This window comes from Macrobrachium nipponense, chromosome 35 (assembly GCF_015104395.2).
Source record: "Macrobrachium nipponense isolate FS-2020 chromosome 35, ASM1510439v2, whole genome shotgun sequence".
NCBI classification, from domain to species: domain Eukaryota; kingdom Metazoa; phylum Arthropoda; class Malacostraca; order Decapoda; family Palaemonidae; genus Macrobrachium; species Macrobrachium nipponense.
In genome coordinates, this window is record NC_061096.1 from 52,137,638 (window position 1) to 52,161,156 (window position 23,519).

The window sequence follows — 23,519 nt, forward strand, 5'->3', positions numbered from 1 at the left end:
AGACAACTTCTTCTTCGAAACCCAGCAAGACATCGGGTTTCGTGAATTCAAGAGGTCTCTGTCAATTAATATTGCTTTTCGCATAGGTGGATGGAGTTAAGGAAAGCTCAAGGGAAGATCTCGTTTGCTCTACCGCAACCTTTGCCATTCTGCCAATAAATTTAAGTTGCCACTACCGCAGTCAAGACTTTGCGATAAGGCAGTTACGGGTTATGTAAGGCTCGATGTCCTGCACGTCAGACTCTCGGCAACGTTCAGTGGGATTCTTGCAAAGGCACTCATCAAAAGGACGCTCTTCAGGAAAGCGCAAGACAGGACTTCCTTTGCCATACTGCCAATAAATTTTAAGCTTTAGCAGGCATTAGTTGTGATACGGAGAGGAAGCTGGTTGGAGAGTTTCTTCCTCTTCCCAGGATAATTTTGCAAGCTTTTTAGCCCATCTGAAAGGGTTTTTCAGATGATAGATTTTGTTAGTTTCTAGTCGGGACTACGCTGCCGAATTGAACATCGTCGTTCTACCTGCCGTAAGCCCAGTCTCTTAACAGGGATTCTTGCCCCTTCCTCGTTTGAGACGGAATCAAAAAATTAAATGCTTGGACTCCCTGGATTACGTTTTTGTCAATTCAGTGACTTTCCCCCATTGACAATATACTTTCGTTTTGTCAAGTAAGTGGGTATCCCCTCATTGACAAAATATCTCTTTGTCCCGTAAATGGGTTAGTTCTCATTGACAAACATCTCCATTAACTTGATATTGCGTAAGCGAATAAGCTCTTATTGACAAGATTCGGAAGAGCTCTCATTCGTCATTCGCAGACTCGTACAAGAAATAGACTTGTAGACTACGTCAATGAACGCTTATGTCCAGTAACATAAGAAGCTTGAGCTGACTGCTTCGAATTCTCTTAAGTTTTGTTCATGAAACTTGCCTGTCAGATATGTATGTAGCTGTATTTCCGAATTCAGCTATATATATGTCTGCCCAGGTAAGTATGAACAAACTTTATTGTGATATAATTTCATATTTTGCCTTGCGTTATTTTACTTCTGGTTGGTTCAAGTCATATACGCTTGCTGTAGTTTACCTCTTCGGATGGCAACGAGAGGTCTATTGTCTATTTTAAGGACATTTAATCGTTACTCCCTGCAGCCTTCCAGGAGTTTCCGATTTATCTTTTACCGTTGTATGGTAGTGTTCTGACGACACAAACGCATCTATATATTTAGCGTTTTCTGTTTCGCTTAAATTACCAGCTTGAGAGTCTTTCGGCTCAAAAAATAACGGACCTATTTCTTTCGTAGAATAGGGTAGGCTGGCAACCCAGACATAAAGTTAAGAGACGACGTTCGTAAGCTGCTGGCTGCTGCTGTCACGCTGTGTCTGTCTTCCAGTCCAACCGAGCCAGTAACAGATCGGGCGCTGTCATGCGCCGTAGGTTACGTCTCTCTCTCCTGCGGGATTGACTGACTAACCGTATCTTCTGTGCTTGGCGGTTACGTCTCTCCTGCGGGATTGACTGACTAACTGTAACTCTGCCCTACAATCACGGACTTTAGCCTAAGATTGAGGGATTTTCTTACGTGAATGAATAAACGTTGCATTCGTTTTGCCTTACTATGTTCAACAGAGTTATCTCTTAATCCTTTCGGTGCTCGTTACCGCACGGTATAGAACTACGAGTCTACCGCAACATTGCACTTTTATATGCTCTCCTGCTTAGGCAAAGCGCAGCCTTATTAGGGAAGTAAGCATACTCGGGGAGGGAATGGATGAGCTTGCTGGGGACCATTTCCTTCCTGAAGAAGTTTGTTTCCCCGAATAGACTGCAATTCAGACCACAGTTTTTTCCTACCGGGAAACTGAAATATTATTCAGATCTAGGAATGATTCTGAACATCTCTCAGTGCGTTTATCACCTGAGGTGATAGAAAGAAGTGCCGGACATCTGGATAGGGTTTCAGATGTCCTGGATCTTAATCTGAAAGAAGTAAAAGCGATTCGGTAGTCCCTCCAGTCCTCGTAACGAGTTTTGGGTAACCAGTGGTCCAGATCAACTCTGATATTCCACAGCTCTCTCATATCTTAAGAAGTATCTTCTCTCGGTCCCTGTCGCAGTTTACGAGAAGCCTATTATAACAACAGGCGTAGAATGTAACGATCCTCTAGAGGTTCGTTACCGGATTGCGAAAGTCCGTACGAATCGTCTCGATCGACGGCAGCAACTATTGACTTCCGAGTGGAATCTTTCTTTAGAAGTAAGTTGAGAGTTGTGGACGCCCTTTCATTCTTCTCTTCGATATGTTGAGGACGAAGAGGCTTCTTCTTCTCTGCTCCCTTATTCTCGATCCGGGATCGGTACCATTAAACGCCATCCTATGATATTGAACGGGGATGGATATTTAGTCTCTTTTCCCCCTTTTTTCAATCGCCTTAGGAAATGTTAATAAGAGGATTTATGACGTCACAGGGAGCGACAATGACGCTGATCGCCCCATGTTGGCCTTCAGGATCCGGATTCACAGAGGTCACATACTTCCTAGTTCACTTTCCAAGGACCTTTTCCGAGAGAGTCGGTCTACTCTACTCGAAAGGTACCTATAACCTCTCCGCTCTGAGTCTTGACTACGTTCAGGCTATCGAGATGTTGACAGGAATAATTATTACCGTCTTCCATTTCCGTCTGAAGAATGGATAAGCTGGCAGTCACAACTATTAAAGAATACGCAAATATGTTGTTGACGGCCTTTGGGCTCAGAGATTTGCGTCTGTCAACAACAAAGCCCTTCACGATCTTTGAGTTCTGTGGAATCTCGAACCTCGCTCACCATCTACTTTTTGTCTCACCTGTTTTCTCGGAGTCAGACACTCGTGCGAGATCAGGCGACATATAGTAGCCCCGAGTTTCTTGTTGACGAAGTCGGTTGCGTTTATACACCCCCGATGATCGTGTAACATGAGACCAGGTTGGACTGTCAGGCATTCTTCCTTCGGGACTGAATCGCCTTTTGCTCCTCGCTCCTTTCTCCTGGCACCAGAAGCTCGAGTCAGGAGTTGATTCGCTGACGACGTTGGGTTGCGTTGATACACACCCCCCAAGGTTTGCTTAGATTGAATCGCCCAGGCAGTCCAGACACTCATCCTTCAGCGGAAGAATAGTGCCTTATGGTCTTCAGGGTACAGCCTTGCTGTCCTTGATTCGTCTGACTGGTCAACTGGTCGGTCACCTGACTTTAGTACAGACGGACTGACTGTGCATGTCCAGATCGAAGCTTTCAATATGGAACTTAGACGTAGTCTGAAGTTCTTGATGTCAAAGTATTCGAACCTCTCCTACCTGTTAACTTCTTGCATGTGATCAGGAAGGCCTTCTTCTAACCACCCTAGGATACGCAAAGAGGGTTAGTGAGATTTTAAGCCATCGTCACAAGTTTTGGCTTTAGAGCAACAAGGCGGTGTGCTCTCTAACCCTTCCGTTGTGGCCTAAGAATGGTAACCCGTTTTGTCTTGGGCCAGGAGCTTGGAAGCAAGGATGGCACAAGTTAGTGGGCAGGAGCCAGAGAGAGTCCTGTGCCCTTGTCGGGTCTCTCAAGTTTTATCTACATAAAACTCAAGAAAGTCGAAGTCAATCGGGCAATCTGCAGTGTTCCGAAAAAGACCAGACTTGCCCATATCGAAGAACAGCCTGGCTTTAGTGTTAAGGAGTTCTTTCAAAAATGCTCCTTCATTGTGTTTGCACAAAGATTTGAAATCTTTTTATCTGAATGCTCACGAGGTGAGGGCGCGGCCTCGGAAGCATTTCAACAGAGCATGGCACTCAGCAACATCCTGAGTACCATGTTTTAGCGAAGCAACTCTGTGTCACTTCACACTCCCTGCGAGATGTGAAGATGGCATATGAAGATCTGCTGCTCGCTAGGGCCATACGTGTCTGCAGACACAATCTTGGGGGCAAGAAGTACCACTCATCCTATCCTGTAGAAAATGTTAGGAAGGAGCTACTTAATTTGTTTTGTTTGAGTCGCCGACAACGGCGACTTCTTAACTCTTAAGCCTTAGTTAACACACCTTAACTTTGGCTAGGTTGGTCAGGTGGTGATATATATATTTATATATATATATATTTATTTTACTTCTTAGCCCTCATGGTATGGTCAATATGGTCTAGTCACGTCGTGGTCTCGCCCCTGTTGACAGATCATCTGGAGTGCACCAGCTATATAGGTCTCTACCTCGCTGGCAACTCTAGTAGCACAAGCAGACTTACGTGGCAGTAACCACGAAGCCAGCTATGCTAACAGGTGGAACCAAGATGTAAATCATCTGCATGCATTTGTTTCCCCAAAATCCTTCTATTCTGTCCCTTCCCACCTCCAAAAAGGTGGGATTCAGCTATTATATATATCTGACAGGTAAAAGTTTCATGAACAAATGATATTGTTATGTACAATAAAGTTTGTTCATACTTGTACCTGGCAGATATATATAATCAAGTACCCACCCACCTCCCCTCAGGGGACAGTGGAAATAAAAATTATGAATAGAAAATGGGAATGGTTCCTGATACCCGCCTCCCAGCGGCGCGGGAATGGTACTAACCACCTGGCCGACCACTGCGGTGTGTCGGAAGTTTTTTAAAATTCTGTCGGACTTCAGAAAATACAGCTATATATATCTGCCAGGTAAGTATGAACAAACTTTATTGTATCATAACAATATCATTTTTAAAAAATTCATTCTGTAATTGAAGAAATTGAAAGTGAAAATTCTGACAAAATCTTGAATTGATTTACTGTTGATTGAAGTTGAGACAATCATGTAATGTTTTTTAACTTTTAGTCTTGACCAGCATCGTCTGCATAGAGGGACTGGGTTATGGGTATCCATGTACAGTACGTGTATTACAGGCAGTCCCCAGCTGATGGGGGTTCCGTTCTTGAGACGTGTTGTAAGCTGAAAATCGTTGTAAGCTGGAACATCGTCAAAATTCCTAAGAAAACCTTACTTTTAATGCTTTGGGTGCATTAAAAACTATGTAAGTTGCATTCTTATTGCATTTTTCATCAAAAAAACCTTCAAATATTGATTATTTTGCATTTTTGGTGTCATATTTCTTCTGCCAGATGAGCGTTGTAGGCATCGTAACCCTGGAAATAATTTCTGATGAATATAATTGAAAAGCACCTTAACCTCGGAACATCGAAAGCCGAACCCGTCGTAACCCGGGGACTGCCTGTATTGAGTTGTGGTGTGGATGGAAATTATATGAACTCACCTGATTTTCAGGGCTGCTGTAGTATTGTATTACTTTATATCATTATAAGTGGGATCAGTTTGCCAAGATGGTTTGGAATGGATAGTACCAGAGCAATTAAGACTGACAGGAAGCACATACTACACATTGTCAAAAGTTAATACCACTTGCAAAGGAAAGAAACATCATCTGGTTTAGCCATCTGTGTATTTAGTCAGGTAGTTTGGTTAATGCAGTATACATAGTCATATGTGGGTGATTGGGATTTAACTGTTTATACAGTGGATGTAAAGTTTGATGTCAGAGGTTGTAATTGTTAAATGTATTTAGCACGCATACTCCAATAACTATAAATGCTGTCAAGATCATGCATATTGGGGTTCCACATTCATATAGAAATGTAACTTTGCCCTTGATTTTAAAATTATACAAGATGGAAACTTCATAACAGGCTTTCACAATCCACTATTGTAGCCTTTGTGCAGTTAATGTGATGTTATTCTCATATAGAACAAAGTTCACAGTGATGTCAAGGTCTTAGTTATAGAGGTCAATGTTTAAATAGGAATTTACTACCACCAATAGCACTGTATTTCACAATCACATCTTGTCTGGAGCAGCACATCTTATATTGTAGTCTCATTTTGTGGCTATTTTTTCTTGTGATTATTAAATTGTTTATTCTTATTGGCTCAAGTACAAATGCATTAACTTGAGCTATAATCTGAAAGTATAACTTCTCAAAAAAGTCATCCACACAGAAAAAAGACAAGAAAAGTGAACTGAAGATGATGAAGTCTTCTGACCTAGAAAATGGAAATTCATTTGTCAAGAAGGTGGACAACAAGTGGGATCAATTCTTCAGTGAAGTAATTAGTCAGGTTATGAATAAAGATGAAAATGCAGAGGCAAGTTTTTATATATGTTCAGTATAATACAATAGCATAGATTTGACATGAGTATCTAGAAACTTTTATTTTTGTTCATGAATCTTACCTGCCAGATATATATATAGCTGTATTCTCCGAAGTCCGACAGAATTTCAAAACTCCCGGCACACGCAGTGGTCGGCCAGGTGGTAGTACCCATTCCCGCCGCTGGGAGGCGGGCGTAAGGAACCATTCCCATTTTCTGTCAGATATTTTCTGTCGCCGGTGCAGACAACAAGTGTTTCTGCACCTCCGTCATTGGATTTTGGAACTCTTTTTTGGCCGGTCACTTGAGTATCCGATTGATTTTTGGTTCATTTGATTAGGATCGGTGGTTAGGCATCGCTAATTGTGGATTGTTTTTATTTTGGCTTGATTTTTCCTTAAACTTACGATGTCTGGATTATTAGTTCGACTATGGCCAGAGTATGTTGTGTGGAAGAATGCAAGGGTTAGGCTACGCGAAAACTTCGGTAGACCCTCATACAGTGTGCGCGAATTGTAGGAAACATGTTTGTATGTTTGATGAGCGCTGCAACGAGTGTGAAAAAATATGTCTGATTCTGCGTGAAGGCTTATGAATCATAGGTACGTAAACTAGAACGTGATAGTGTAAGAAGGAGGTTCTTCCTCCGGCGTGTAACACAAGTTACCCGTCCAGTAGAATTTATCCCTCCCCAAAGACCTGTGATGCCTTCGGGCCCTACAATAGTGTCTTTGGAGGGTAATACCCTATCTGTGATTCTTAAATCTTTGCGTAGCCTGGAATCATGTTTGCATTGGAAAGGTATAGTAGTGTAGTGAAGTATAGTGATAATGCCATGAGTGTTCATTCTATCGCGTAAGCGTATAATTTCTCATTGACAAAACACTACCGCGTGATGGCTCTCCCTACCTCGGGGTGAGGCAGAAATGTAGTAGGGAGGTGCTGCCAAGTGTCTAAAATACTCTACGTTTGTTCATAAAACTTACCAGTCAGATTATATGTATTATATATCTGCCGGGTAAAGGTGAACAAGCGATGTTGTATCATAGTATATTATTTTTGCCCTTACATCTTATTACTATCAAAGCGGTTGTATGGTTCAAGTTATATACTCATACCATAGTTACTCTACGGAGTACAACCGAGAGTACGATTATTCTTATTACATTTAATCGGTTCTCCCTGCAACTATTCAGGGTTGCCGGTTCCCTATTTTTAAACATTTAAGGTATTGTTAGGACAATACCAAGTTAGCCTTTTATATTTATCAAATTCAGTTTCGCTTAAATATATCAGTTTGATGGATTTTGGTTTCTGCTCTATAATGGTAGTAAACCTATTCATTCGTAGAATGGTGTAGGTGGCAACTCAGGCAGAGCAGTGCGAGAACGACGAACGTTCTCTGAGTCTGCTGTCACTAATGTGTAATGCCAGTGCTCAGTTCCATCTGATTGTCTGCCATGCGCAGTAGGTTACGTCTCTCTCTCTCCTGCGGGATTGACGGACTAACCGTATTTCTACCCTACAATCACGGCCTTAGCCTCGGGTTTGAGGGGAATTCTAGCATACATGGCTGAACATTCTTCACTTTGCGAGAATTTTTTCATAAAAAAAAAAAAAATAATAATAATTTAATAATAATAAATAAATATATATATGTGTGTATGAGAATGTAATATATATATGAATGTGTACTATGTCAGTGTATATATATATATATATATATATATATATATATATATATATATATATATATATATATATATATTATATATATATATATATATATATATATATATATATATATATACATATATACATATATACATATATACATATACATATATACATATACATATATATATATATATATATATATATATATATATATATATATATACATATACATATATACATATATACATATACATATATATATATATATATATATATATATATATATATATATATATATATATATATATAGTATATATATATATATGTGTGTGTGTGTTGTATGTGTATATATGTGTATAGATATATTGTGTAAATGTATGTGTGTATGTATATATATATATGTATTAGACCTTTTTCGGTTCTGTTTACCGCATGGTAACAGAATTCTGTCCGAGTCTACAGCGGCATAGCACACATGATTTCCCTCGAAACAAGAATGATGTGCAAGAGATGCAGTCAATTACTCGCTGCCGAGACGTCCCTTGCTCGATTATGAAGGGGACTCCTTCCGCTGCAAATACGACAGCGCCGAGCGCGACGCTCGGCAGGACGCTTGGATGGACGCACAACGTAATGCTTCTTCAGACATTCGCCGAGAATCAGAGAATAGTAATGGATCTCAGAAGGAGACTTTTAGGAAGAAACAAATGAACAATCTTCTACAGTGTCTTCAAAATTACTCCTGTTTAAGTGAAACGCAGCCTTATTAGGGAAGGAAACATGCTCGGTGAGGGAATGAATGAATTGCAGGGGACCATTTCCCTCGCTGGAGAAGTTTGTTTGCCCTGAATAGGACTGAAATTCCACACCTCTCCAATTTTTCCTGCAGAAAAACTGGAATAGCATAGATGATCTAGAAATGATTCTGACATTCTCTCATAGTCAGATTCGTCTATAGGTGATGTCATGGCTCATAATCGCATAGAATTTGAATCTTGAAAGATTACTTTAGTCTTCAGAGACGTCCTCCCCGCGCAGGAGTTGGAACTCTCGGAGGGTCTCGCTCCCTCTGAGAGAACGAAGACGCTATCGGTCGCAACAGGCGGCCGTCGTCTTTGGTTCCGGAGGAGGGGACGCTTCTCGTCCGTTAGCTCCTTCTGCTTTGCAGTCGTCTCCTGGGCAATTGAAGGCTTTCCGCAGTAAAAGAGAGCTAAGATGTATGATGTATGTCTCAGGGAGGGGGACGCTTCACGTCCTCTCTCTTTTCTACTGTGTTGCGATCTTCACCAGAGAGGACGTCTTCCGATGAGTATGCTTTTGAGCGCTTCGGTCGCTCCTAAGATATATCCTTGGCGGTCCATGTGAGAAGGAGTGGAGGGCTTCCCTCGCCCATCGTCTTCTCAAAGGATCAGCCTTTTGCCTGAGAAGGAATGTTCTCCATCGAAAAGGATGATTGTGTCTTGCAAACAACAACTTGTTTTGTTGATTGCAGTGAGAAAGGCAAAGCCACATCGCGAGAGGAAGGATGATAGGCTGCCAATCAAGAGTCCAGGCAGTCCCTTATCCTTCTCCTCGTTCCGCTCTTTCGCCAGTTGCCTTGCTCTCTAGATTTTTTCATGCAGCTCGCCAGAGGTTGTCTAGAGAGCACGGTTACCATCTTCCCGAACGTGTGTCAGTGAGAAGAAGAAGAGGTCTTGGTTCGATGGCTTCGAGCCTCTTTGAAGAATAGTTTCGCCTGCGGCCCCTCCAGTCCTTCTCCTTCGCAATTGTTATCTTCGTTTGAAGGACGACAGGCTCGTTCATGCCTCCACTCAAACGCGGTGTCTGAAGGATTTTCAAACAACTTAATCGTTGGTGAAGTCCCTGGAACTACTGGTGAATTCGAAAAGTCACATCTTGATCCCAACCCAATCCATCGTGTATCTGGGGATTCAGATGGATTCAGTGGCTTTTCGAGCTTTTCGTCCCAGGGACGTCAGCAGCAAGACTTAGACAAAGTGTTAGCCTTCCTAAGGAAAGATTTGTGCTCGGTGAGGGAATGGGATGAGTCTAACTGGGGACCATTTCCTCGCTGGAGAAGTTTGTTTCCTTGGGGAGACTGCACCTCAGACCGTTACAATTTTTTTCTCAAGTACAATTGGAAAGAAAACAAGAATCACACATGATCTTGGAAATTTCAGGAGAGGTAAAACATCACTTGAAATGTTGGCTAGATCCAGTGTAGCTGTCGGAGGGCGTCTCTCAAGCTTCAGAGCCCCGACCTAGTGTTGTTCTCCGACACGTCCACCACGGGATGGGGAGCATCATTAGGGGGAAAGAAGTGGCAGGCACCTGGAGAGGGGAACAGGTGTCCTGGCACATAACCTAAAGGAAATGGCAGCCATCTTTTTAGCTCTCCAGTTTTTCCAAGAAAAAGTCTCTCGTCGAATAGTCCAAGTCAACTCAGACAACACCACAGCTCTGGCGTACTTGAAGAAGTAGGGAGGAACACAGTCTCAGTCCCTTTTTGCTCTGGCAAAGGAGATCTTGCTGTGGGCAAGGGCACTGGACGTCATGATCCTTACGAAGTTTGTAGCATGAGTACGTAGAGATTGTCTGGGCAGATCTCTTCAGCAGACGAGGTCAACTTCTGCCAACCGAGTAGACTCTGCATCAGGAGGTATGCCAAGAGCTGTGGGGGTTATGGGGACGTCGCTCGTGGATATCTTTGCGAAAACGTCCAGAACGAAGAGGCTTCCACTGTACTGCTCCCCAGTACTCGACCCAGCTGCAGTGACGATAGACACACTTCTTGGGACTGGACGGGGATGGACCTGTACGCCTTTCCCCGTTCAAGATCTTAGGGGAAGTCATGAGAGTTTGCGGTGTCGGAAGGGACGAGAATGACTTTGTTCGCCCCGTTCTGGCCTGCGAGAGAGTGGTTGACAGGAGGTCATGGCCTTTGCAGTAGACTTCCCGAGGACGCTTCCAGTAGGACAGATCTACTCAGACAGCCCCACTTCGAGAGGTACCTCAGAAGCCTCTTCGCTCTGAGTCTGACTGCATTCAGACTATCCAAAAGTTGGCCAGAGCGAGAGCTTTTATACGTCAATGGCGAAAGCTATCGCCAGTGCAAGAAGAGCGTTTTCCAACGCAGTGTACAATCGAAGTGGATAGTCTTCAGGAGTTGGTGCAAGACGAACGGCATTTTCCTCCACCACGACCTGTGAGCCAGATTGCTGACTTCCTTTTCTGAGAAGGGATCTAAAAACTTGCAGTCTCTACAATCAAGGGTTATAAGAGTGTGCTTTTAGTTGTCTTTAGGCACAGAGGCCTGGACTTGGCGGACAACAGAGACCTTCACGATCTCTTGAGATCTTTCGAAACGATGAAGGTTCAACAACCCAAGTTGCCCGTCTTGGAACTTGTTGATGTAGTTCTGAAGTTCCTCATGTCCAGTCCATTCGAACCTATGCATGAAGTGCGAGCTTTTATGAATTCTTCTTGGTTCCATAACAATATGTCCATAAAGGACATATGAGCTGTCACTTACGGGAGATGCAATTCTGTGTGACCTCCCGTTACACGAAGGATGTCAATTCAACCTACAAGAGATCCTTTTCTCTTGGTTGTTCGTGTCTGCGGATACGTTGCTGGGATAGGGAGCCGACACTGATCCTTAACTAGTGAGTTAATTTTTAGTTTAACGCTTTTTAAAATTAAGCGCTAACCCTCGTGTTAGGATCAGGTGATCGGGATCGGTGTTGTGCTCCTTAATTATGCTAATAGGCATAGGTATATGGTCATATGAGTGGATTAGCACCCACTGACAAATGCCAGTTAGGCTTTGCCGAGTAAGTGGATAAGACCCCATCGGCAAACCCACAAGAACTCTTACCCATAGGTCACATCCTCGCTGAGGCTCTTGAGACGAAGCAGACTCCTAAGCAATAGCTAGGAAGTCAACCCTCTGTCTGAAAAGATAGGAACCAAGTTATAAGAGGTCCTTCTTATAACTTGTGGTGTTTGGTCAGGAAGCCAATGGTTACCAGTGGTCAAAGAATGCTTTGGCTTTTTTTCTTGAGGGGCACCATCAAGGAAGTGGCATTCATCCTGTCAAGACAGTGATATGAAAGTGTTAAGGTGAATGTGCATGGACTGAGGGCTATTTCTACGTCGGTAGCCTTCCAAAAGAACATGGCACTCAATGACATCTTGAATGCCACATTTTGGTGTAGTAATTCAGTGTTTGCCTCTCACTACCTTCGGGAGGTGAGGATTACATACGAGAACTGCTACTCTTTGGGCCCATATGTCGCAGCAGACATATATTGGGGACAGAGAGTACACTCTTCCTATCTTTTAGAAAATAATATGTTAGTTTGGACTTTTTAATTTTAGTTTATTAATTATTTTTATTTTTATTATGTTTATGTAGGTGTTTAGTTTTTGTGGTCTTGGGTAGGCCGCCTTAGGCGGACTTCCCTCCATTAGCCTTGGTTTTACGAAGTTTAACCAGATAGGCTAGGTCAGGTGGTAATGTTTTTGCTTCGCCCTCATAGTAGGGTAAAGTTTTTGTCACAGTGTGGTCACGCCCCATTGACAAATCATCTGGAGCGCACCAGGCTACATAGGTCACGTCCTTGCTGGCACTCCAGTGAAGCATTAACAGCATTCGGTGTCTAAACAACACCTATATGATCTGTCACATTATTGTAGGGTCACGCTTCCCCGTGACAAGTTCATTAGAGCGCACCAGCTACACAGGTCCACGTTCCTTGGCTGGCACACTCCTTAGGAATGCTAGTACCGAAATTGAGGAAAGGTCATTAATTAGAGGATCTAGTTGCATTGTGGTCACGCCCCCCGTTGACAGATCCTCTAGAACTCAACAGCTTCACAGGTCACTACCTAGCTGGAGTCTCTAGTAAAGCGAGAAGCAGACTTGGGTGACGGTACTCACGAAGTCAGCTATGCTAACAGTTAAGGAACCAAAATATCAATTCATATATATGCAATTGTTTCCCAAAATCAAATCTGGTGCTCCCCCTTCCTCCAAAGGTGGGATTCAGCTATATATATATCTGGCAGGTAAGATTCATGAACAAAATGATAGTGTTATGATACAATAAAGTTTTTTTTCATACTTACCTGGCAGATATATAATCAAAGTGCCCACCCACCCCTCAGGAGACCAGTGGCACTAGAAAAATCTGACAGAAAATGGGAATGGTTCCTTACGCCCGCCTCCCAGCGGCGGGAATGGGTACTACCACCTGGCCGACCACTGCGTGTGCCGGGAGTTTTGAAATTCTGTCGGACTTCGGAGAATACAGCTATATATATATCTGCCAGGTAAGTATGAACAAACTTTATTGTATCATAACAATATCATTTTTACACAAATACTAGGGATAAAGTTAGATTCATGTACACCTACCATTACATATATCTAGTAATTGTTCCTACAGAGATTCATGTACCTACCATTATATCTAGTAATTGCCTTTACAGAAATTATTGTAGATGTTAAAACAACCATTTGAGGTAGGGTAAGACAGAGAGAGAAACTTGTCATATGTCCACTCTATAACCGTTGTCGGTTTGTGCTCTTTTGAACATTATATCCTTTAGTGAAGAATAGCTGCACAAACATATTAATATGGTAAAAATTCAACCAGTCTACACCAGGAGTATTATCACCACACTGTTCTCTATTCAAAAGCTGTGTTATCGTGAACAGGCACAAGTGAAATGCCTTCCCACACATTTCAGACACTGCTATGGTTCGTTCCTCTGTTAATTTTGCAGTCCAAAATGCTCTGGAAGCTGCATTCCTCATTTATGTACTTGTGGGAAATTTTATATCACTTGGGTTGAAATACTATGTACACTATAAATTACATTGATCATTCTTTACAGTAAATACAAATATGGTAACTAGTAAATGTTAACCTGTTAAGTAAAATATTATTTGTTGCACATGACTACAATTGACACAAAGTGTAACTTCTTAATAAATTTTCTTAATAAATTTTGCCCAAGTTCAATTCAACTATAGGTTACAAACAACCAAGGCCATAACAAATCAGGCAAGTTCAATTAAGACTTGGAATTCATGAAAGTATACATACTAATGCAAATTGAGCATCAAGTGTCATGGCTATTATGTTAGAACTTTTAGCCTAAGTGCACTTAATTCTCATTTACAAAAAATTATTTTGTTCATGAAACTTACCTGTCAGATATATATATAGCTGTATTCTCTGAAGTCCGACAGAATTTCAAAATTCGCGGAACACGCAGTGGGCGGCCAGGTGGTAGTACCCATTCCCGCCGCTGGGAGGCGGATTTCAGGAACCATTCCCATTTTCTATTCATATTTTTTCTGTCGCCGGTGCTGTAAACAACTGTTTGCAGTACCTCCGCCTAGGATTTTGAAAACTTCATTAGCCGCTTAAGTATCCTAATTATTCTTTCAATGATTGACTTGGATTTGTGGCTAGGCATACGCTATCATAAATTAATTAAAATTTTTTCATTGCATATGATGTCTGAAGCTAGTTAGCCTAGTTTCAGACTTTGTTGTCTGCATGGGGTAAGCTGAGGCTACCGGAACTTTCGGTAGACACTCGCTTAGTATGTATGACGTTTACATGTTTTCTTTGTTAAAAGATCAATGTAATTAGTGATTCGTGTACGCATTTTAGAGCGTGTTAGAATCAGGTTTTCCTCCACAGTAAACAGAAGTTAGAAATAATGAACCTTCTAACCTCCTGTAGAATTTATTTTGCCTATCCCTGTGGTATGGCTTACGGGTAGAAGAAGTGTCTGGGGGGAGGATTACATCAAGTAATCTTAGAATCTAAAGTGCTCGCTCTCCAATCAGTGTTGTGAAGTGTAGTGCCCCTTGTGTTGTGGAGGGGGCGTCAGATCGGCCCCATAATGCCTCTAGGCCTGGACCTCTGTCGAACTCCCAGGAAACAGGGAGAGGACATGTTGAAAGCCGCAAGAGGGTTACGGGGACTCCCCACCGATCTGGCGTCCCTTCGGCAGGACCTGTTGACGCTTCCCAGGCTGCTAAAGATCGGGCACGTGCACGAATCTTGAAGGATTGCTTCTCGTCCTCCGAGGCGTCCTCCCCGCGCAAGGGTTGGAGCTCTCGGAAGGACTCGCGCCCTCTAAGAAGCTTTAGAGAAGAGGACGCTTCACGTCCTCTCTCTCGTCAGGAGGGAACGTCAGATTGGCCCCAATACGCCTCTAGGCCTGGACCTCTGTCGGACTCCCAGGACCAGGGAGAGGGCATGTCGAAAGCCGAAGGAGGGTTACGGGGAACCCACATCGATCTGGCGTCCCTTCGGTAGGACCTGTTGACGCTTCCCAGGCTGCCGAAGATCGTGCACGTGCACGAATCTCAAAGGATTGCTTCTCGTCCTCCGAGGCGTCCTCCCCGCGCAGGGGTTGGAGCTCTCGGAAGGACTCGCGCCTTCTACAAGAAGCTTTAGAGAAGAGGATGCTTCACGTCCTCTCTCTCGTCGGGAGGGAGCATCAGATCGGCCCCATAATGTCTCTAGGTCTGGGCCTCTACGGACTCCCAGGACCAGGGAGAGAGCATGTCGAAAGCCGATGGAGGATTAAGGGGACTCCACACTGTTCTGACGACCCTTCGGCAGTATTTTATATCGATCAGTGTGACAAAGGGCGGCCGTCGTCTTGGACAAGAAATAGAAAACGTCCAGGATAGGTGTGCTTTTAATCTAAACATGCTACGCTCTATCAAGAGGAAGGAACGTCGTTACTCTTGTAGCAGGGATAGTTTTCCTGCTCTCCAAGATGCTCCCCTCCCTCCTCTCCTCATGGCGCTCCGTATACGTTACATAACGTTCGCTTTTCTACGAAACAGGATGTTGTTCAAGCTGATGAACAGCTCGCCAAGACGCCTCTTTCTCGTCCCTAAGGGACGCTAAGTCAGCGGCCAGAGATGTCTCTGGTTCGGCAGCAACGCTGGACAGACTATCCTAGTTTTCGACAGGAGAAGGGCAAAGAATTCCTCATAACCAAGAACACACAGGCTTCCTTTTAAATACCCTTCTGCAAGTGTCGATGAGCTTGATAAAGACGCAAGATGTCGCACACGCTAGGCAAGCACCTTGCGAGGATGTCTTTCGGAATGCTCGGCGTTCCTTTTTTGAGTGACTTTCTGGAGATGTTCATTTGCATTACAAAGACGCAAGATGTCGCACAGGCGGCCGTCGTTTTTGTCAAGAGTGGCGAACGTCCTTAAGACTCGTCCTGATGGCGATCTCCATATTTCTGCTTAGGACGCTCGCTCTTCATGAGCGGCGTTCCCCTCGCTAGGGAGTCTCTCAAGTTACTTGTGTTGACGCTTTTGGACGACAAGATCCTCTCTGAGATGCCGTTCAGAACACTTGGTGTTCTATGCACCGACATGGTCGGCAAGACTCGCGCGAGGACGTCCCTTGAAAACGCTCGACGTCCCACGCATGGAACGTGAGGAAGCTTTTCGATGTTCGACGTCCTACACGTAGAGACGTTCACCAGGACGCTCGCTTTTTGGAAGGCGCTTTATGTCTTACACATCTGGACGCTAGCGAGGACGCTTTTGAAGACGCTCGGCATCCTTCACGTCATGACGCTCAGCAGATCACTTGCCAGGACGTTCTGCAGAACGATAGGCGTCCTACACATCAAGAGGACGTTCTTCAGGACGCTTTTGTGAACGTTCGCCAGGACGCTTCGGTGGAAGCTCGGCAGGACGCTTTGCGGGAAGCTCGGCGTCTTATTGCTGCTCAGGACACTTCTTAGAACGCTTGACGCTTTTTAGTCGCTCGTCAAGAGGCAGGACGCTCCACAGGACGTTCCTTTACAGAAATTTTTAAAAGATTCGGAGTTAGCGGAGGGGCATACCCGAATTTTTTCTTCGAACCCTCCTGCCCCTTCATCGATTTCTGCGAGAATCGGGAAGATTATACGTATACTCGGATTCCTGGGTTACTTTCTGTCATGTAAAGGGGTTTCCCCCATTAGTAAGATACTAATTGTTTTGTCAAGTAAGTGGGGGACCCCTCATAAATGGGCTAGTTCTCATTGACAAAGATCTTAATAACTTTTTATCGCGTAAGCGGATAAGCTCTCATTAGCAAAGTTCGGAAGAGCTCTCATTCATATCAGAGGCTCATCCGGGAAGAGAAAAAGACTTGTAGATTATGTCCATGAAGTCTTATGTCCAATATCATTAGAAGCTTGAATGGTCCTTTTCGATCCTCGGTTCTCTCTTGAGGATCTCTATTCGAATAATTTCAATCCGTTCTTTTGGCAAAGAGTCTCTTGGCAAAGAGAAAGAAGACAATCGATTTCCATTCTCTCTCTTCCTCGTCAAGGAAAGAATGTAGTAGAGAATTTGATGCTCAAATTACTACAATATTTACGTAGTTTATCTCTGCGTCATATTACTTACGTATGGGTCAAGTCATACAGTGGGGCATCGCTTATTCACGGATCCAGTTAATCACTGGTTTTTTCTTGGACCGCTTCTCATGCTACATCACTGGTATGAATCGCTGCATCACGGGTTTGTCGTGTTGCGTATGCGATGTTTTTCGGTAGGCTAACCCTCGGCCATGGTCCGATAACTACCAACATTCATTTAAAGACTCATATAATGATATTAACTGACAATAAAGGTAATAAAACCATTCTCACCTAATATATTATTGTCCTATCTTCGAAATAAATAGCCTATTCAAGGTTTATGTATGACGTTCATTGGTAGGCTAAGTGTAGTTGCAGTGCGATAACCACCAACGTACACAAACAGATTCACATTATGATATTAACTGACAATAAAAGTAATAAAACCATTCTTACCTTATATATTATAGTCATATCTTCATAATAAATAGCCTATTCAAAGAATAATTCCACATCATTGCACTCAACTTATCGTCGGAGTGGCCAGCCACAAAATGTAAGCTTACGAAAATGGTTTATGTATACGGTTGCGTTCAAAGCAACATTTTTTGTTTGATAAACTTTTAGAAATTTTAATAGTAGTGGTAGTGTAATTACAGTAGTAATAACATTAAGGCTAAAATTAATTCGAACTTCATTATTATTTTGGCAGTATTCGTATATAGCTTCTCTGAACAATGAAGTCATAAAAACGCTATTTGTCATAGATTATCGTAAGTATTGCTGTTTGTTATTGGCGACGAAGCGTAAATGAAATACATAAAAGCATTTTTTACCTTATATATTATTGTCATATCTTCATAATAAAAAGGCTATTCGTGAAGTAATTCCATATCAGTGAAATCAATTTTATCTAAGCGAGGCCAGCCAGCTGACAAAATGTACGTACATATATGAAAATCAAATTATGGTAGCATTCACAGCAAGATTATCTTTCGAAATTTTTATAGTACTATTCATGCTACGTAGTAATAATGTTTGGAATATACGTAACATTAATTTTCAATACAAAATATCATCGTCATTTTTGTAGTGAATAATAGTTTAGAATTATCATACATACACTGCATTGTTATGGGTTTGTGGCAGTGATAAAACAACCAAAATAACGTTCTCCTTTAAGTCAACGCGTTTAGGAAAAACATGACATAGAATCGACTTTGCGACTTCGTTCACTTTGATATTTTTAACGATACAATAACTATCATTTGTACTACTAAAACCATCTTCACATAAGTAATTTTTCATAAGATATGTGTTGTTGCAAAAGCTAGCCTTTACATAAAAGGCTTTTATAATTTAAGTCATCTTGGATATACATATGTACCCAAACTCATTGTGGGGAATTTACTACTGTTTCCTCAGACATTGAAATACTTTAGCATCATTCAAACACTTTAATAATATAATGCATAAATACTAGGCTATACATATTTACATCGTATACAAATACTACATACATTAGTATACACATACTTTTATATACAAAGTTAACAGTTATATACACATACTTTATATTAAAAGTAATCATATGAGTAGTGATCAGACGACAGCTGTGCACTGGACTACGTACGTACTACTTGGAAGATAAAACAAACAAAAACTGTTGTTGTTAGTCGCCGGGGATAGATTAACATTTTTCCAGAGATTAAAGAGCTGAATTTTGTTTGAAGGTATGTCAACCGCGTTAGTAAATAGGTATCATCTTCTAAAGAAACTCTTCTTTTTGAGGAAGAATCTTCAAGCCATTTTGCATTCAAAGTAATGAGAAGGAATCATTCTATTCTTCATGGAAATCATAAAATACTTACACTAATAAAAACTAAAACTACGTACTGTATGCAAAACACACACATCATCGTTAGCTTCGTGTGTGTAAATGTTCATTCTAAGAAATTACAGAGTAGTATAACTAACACCTGATTGGTTGGTTGGTAGCCATGGAGATCTGTTATCCAATGACTGCCCTCTGTTTCTGTTCTATTTATAGACATATGCCTTGGATGGCACTAGGTTTGAACGTTACCATGTTCATGATTTTCTGACTGCTGACGGCAAAAATTACTCAATAATTTTCTTTATATAATTATTCCTTCGTGAAAACAATAATATAATATGATCATTTTAACTTGAATGTATAGTGGTATGAAAAACACCAGTGTGTCGTAGCGATGCGTCATCAATATAGTGGTATGAAAATACCACATGGTGTTGTAGCGATACGTAATCACAAAGTTCAAATCCTTTTTCCGGACCATCCTCAGAATTTTACGAGTCTTCAACTTCAAGATCGATATGGTGAAATATATTATATAGTCATACTTATTGTTAAAATTCACAAGTTGAACTGCAAAACATTATTATATTTTGATTGTTATGTACATATATTTTTTGTGTTTTACGGAATGTTTTTTTTGAAAATAATACCTATTAGTGAACATATGGTATTAATTGTCCCACTATTTTATTATAGGTGATCTTAATTATCTCACATTCATTTAACAGTGTTATATATTATTTATTTAATAACTGTAATTAATAAATAACAATAATGAAAAACATAAAGGGAAAAAATGTTTTTGCTGCAGTAGTGGTGTTTGTTTGATTATGCATCTGACCTCACATTTCCGAAATCTGAAAAATTCCAAAAACCGAAACATTGGAATGTGTGTGTACTGCACATTTTTTTTAAACACGCACACAATGTCTACACATTTACTGATACCCGTTGGTGAAAGACTCTAATTACAGTACGTACGTATTTACTCGAGAGAGAGAGAGAGAGAGAGAGAGAGAGAGAGAGAGAGAGAGAGAGAGAGAGAGAGAGAGAGAGAATGAATTAAGGACTCCAAGGCGTGTTATTTTTACAATTATTTTATTATCTTGGGATTTTTTTAATCTTGAGATTTTCTATTCAATTCTCGAGATTAATAAGAAAATTACCGTAACTTGACTAGCATCAGCACACATCTGAATGACTCGGCCATTAGCAGGCTAAACCACCAACCTTATGAACCGACGCTCTCAGAAAAGGAACTTGCATGATACATGAGATACATGACAAAACACAAAACCACTGTTTATTGGTGAAAATTTGGGGGTCGCACGATATGGGAGATTGCACGTTATTCGAGTATATACTGTATGTGATTTTTTTTAGCCTTTTATGGAACAAAATCTAGCAAGAAATTGCCATTCCCAGTTGGCAACACTGGCATACTCACGTTTGTTCAAGTTTTGTTTGTTGTTATGAAATGTGGTGTGCGGCGCGTTCTTTAAATTGTACCCATATAAACGAGTTAATTATGTGGCATCCAAAACAAAAGCCCTTGATTCTTTTGACTCTTATGGGAAAGATGCCTAAAGGTCAGATGGACAAGGTTTTTAACGTGGAATAATATTAACGTGTTGTGACGAAGGGAAGAGATGTTTCGCTGCATACTGCTGGTAGCATTATCGTTATTATATTACTGGATTGCACTGCAAAATCGTCGCCATCTTTTATCAACATAGATTGTTGGTGAGTACCCATATGATTTACTAATTTGTATAGTTCTCCTTACCACTCATCCTCTCTTTCCTTGTAAAAAAAAAAAAAAAAAAAAAAAAAAAAAAAAAAAAAAAAAAAAAAGAGGCCCACCATGCATATGTAGGCTTCTAGCTGTAATCCATAGGCTAGTAGGCTACATATGTACAGTAGTACATATACTACATTTATTTTTTAAGGCTAATTTTGTACAATAACTTTAAAACTGTCTTGAATTTAGTTTTAGGTGATAGTTGAAAACATATTTGGTGTTTGAACTAAGTAGTTACAGTTATAAACATTGGAATAGTGGTCTTGGGTGGGTTAACTATTAAAGTAGGCAGTTTTAAGCAATTTTTGAGGGGGGTATCAGGATAACACGGGTATTTACTTATCACGGGGGGTTCTGGGCCCTATCCCCCGTGGATAACGAGGCCCCACTGTATACGCATATCGTATTTACCTCTACGGATAGCAACCGAAAGGACTGTTGTTCTGAGTGTATTTATTCAATATTCCCTTTAACTTTCCAAAAGTTTCCAGGGTAAGAACAACGCTTAAGGTATTGTTACGACAACAACAACTCAGCTTCTGCAATTAGTGAATTCTGTTTCGTTTATTTATGCCTGCTTGAGAGTTTCCTTTTGCTCGATAATATCATACCTATTCCTTCGTAAATGGAGTAGCTGGCAACTCAGGCAGAATGGTGCGAGACGATGAATGAAGGCTGCTGTTACTGTGATTAACGCAGTACCGGCTAGCTCTCTGACATGCGCGGTCGGTTATGTCTCTCTCCCCTGCGGGAATGGCTGACTAGCCGTATCTCTGCCCTATAATCATGGTTTTTAGCCTCGGGTTGAGAGGATTTCTAGTAATCATGAATGAACATGCCTTCCGTTTACTTAGAAAGTTTCAACAGAGATATCTCTTAGACCTGTTCAATGCGGTTTACCGCACTGTAATAGAGTTCTGTACGAGTCTACCGCGGCATATCACTATATAATGCTCTCCTGTTTATGCAGCGCAGCCTTTTGTTCTGACACGGCATACAAACCTTCGGTCCTTTTACAATAGGAAGGTTACTAGCGGCAGCTGGATAGGTCCTAAGCTTTCAAACAAGGGGTTCGGTAGTTAACTGCTTGTCCGACAGGCGAGCGCGCGCGACTGGGAGGTAAACAATCACTTTTGCTTTCGGCCTCACAGCGAGTGGACGTGTGTGTTCTACGCTCTCTGCCCGCTTCTCGTCGTTTGCTTTCTTGGTTGTATGGTTGTGTTTTCTCTTTGTGTGAATCATTGTAAGTACAATAATTTCTTTATTTTTCATTATTGCAAGTGAAAAGTTGATCGATTATGGATTCTCCACGCCCCGCTACTCTCCGGAGATTGTGCTCGGGTACCGAAGGGCGTAAATGCGGAAAATTCCGCTTGTTCCCAGAGATTGATCCCCATAGTATTTTGTGTGCTCAGTGTCGGGGGCGTAAGTGTACCCGTGCCGAGCCCTGTGATGTTTGTATGTCTTGGTCGGAGGCGCAGTGGGGCTTGTACGAGGGTAGGAAGAAACGAAGGCAGACAAAGGAGTCGTCGGAGAGCTCTCCTGCGACTCCTTTGGTTACGGACACTTCGTCTTCTTTCCTGCCCCCTGCTCAGCTCCCACGTTTGGCGCCTTCACCTGCGGGGGGGGGTTTCCAGGTCCTTCTCCTCACCCGATCTGTCGAGTGTGGAGGAGGGCGCTAGGTACCCTGACGTTGAGTTGTACTCTGGGTCCTCTATCCGTTCGTCTACATCGCACGGACGGGTAGAGGCTCCTGCTAATCACCCGACCTTTGCTTCCTCAGGTGCTGTTGCTGCGAAGGACGACCTTGGACAGGTGTGGGCATCGTTGGGTTTGCAGGGAGTGCCGAGTGTCCAGGGGCTGCTCTACCATCTAGCTGGCTCTGTTGCGGTCACGCATGCCACGGTGACCACCACTACCACGACCCTGTCGACCCCTGGCTATGCTTCACCCCCTCATCTGGTGTATTCCCCGCACGCGGTGTCTGTAACACCAACTTCATCGGTGCAGGGGCCGATCGCCGTACCACGGGGGAGTGTGATGCCGCCGCCGCCTGGGTTTGCCTTGCTGCCTCGACCGGACTTCGTGTGCCCGAAGAGCTCGCCCCTGGACCTCCCGCCGGTGCCTAGGATGTCGGTGCCGCTGGTCCGTCCACCTGGTCTGCCTGTACAGCCTGCCGTACCTGCCCAGCCGCTGATGAGTGACGTGATGTTGCCGACCACCGCTGCCGTTCCTTCCGTCTCCGTTCCTGCTGTTCCTGTGATGCCTGCACCTGCTGATGTCGTTCCTGTTCGTGGCGCCGCTGCTCCCGATGTCGATCTGTTCGGACAGGTGCGTCGGGCCCTGTTGCTTCGGCAACAGCAGCCCCGGCTCCGCCCTGGATGACTGATTTGACATCGGTCCTGAGGAAGCTGACGAAGAAGAAGAGGAAGAGGAGGAAGGTGTCGTCGTCGTCTTCTTCGTCGTCGTCGTCGTCGTCTTCTTCTGCCGCCTCTCCCCCTTCATCTTCTAAGGCTTCACAGACTAAGAAGAAGGTTGCCTCCTCCCCCCCTAAGAAGTCTCCTTCGGGAACTTCTAAGGGCCCGTCTCGCTCCGGTGAGACGGGGGGGTTCTTCCGCTGGTCATC

At 42.6% G+C, this 23,519-nt stretch overlaps 1 protein-coding gene across 1 annotated transcript in view; it reads left to right on the top strand.

Moving 5' to 3' along the window:
- Positions 1–5,983: 5,983 nt before the first annotated feature.
- Positions 5,984–23,519, top strand: part of LOC135208344 (uncharacterized) — a 96,812-nt gene continuing 79,276 nt past the window's right edge. Inside the window, exon 1 of the mRNA XM_064240446.1 lies at positions 5,984–6,160. Within this exon, the coding sequence (XP_064096516.1) occupies positions 6,041–6,160 (120 nt within the window). The 5' untranslated portion in view covers positions 5,984–6,040. The remainder of the gene's footprint in view (positions 6,161–23,519) is intronic.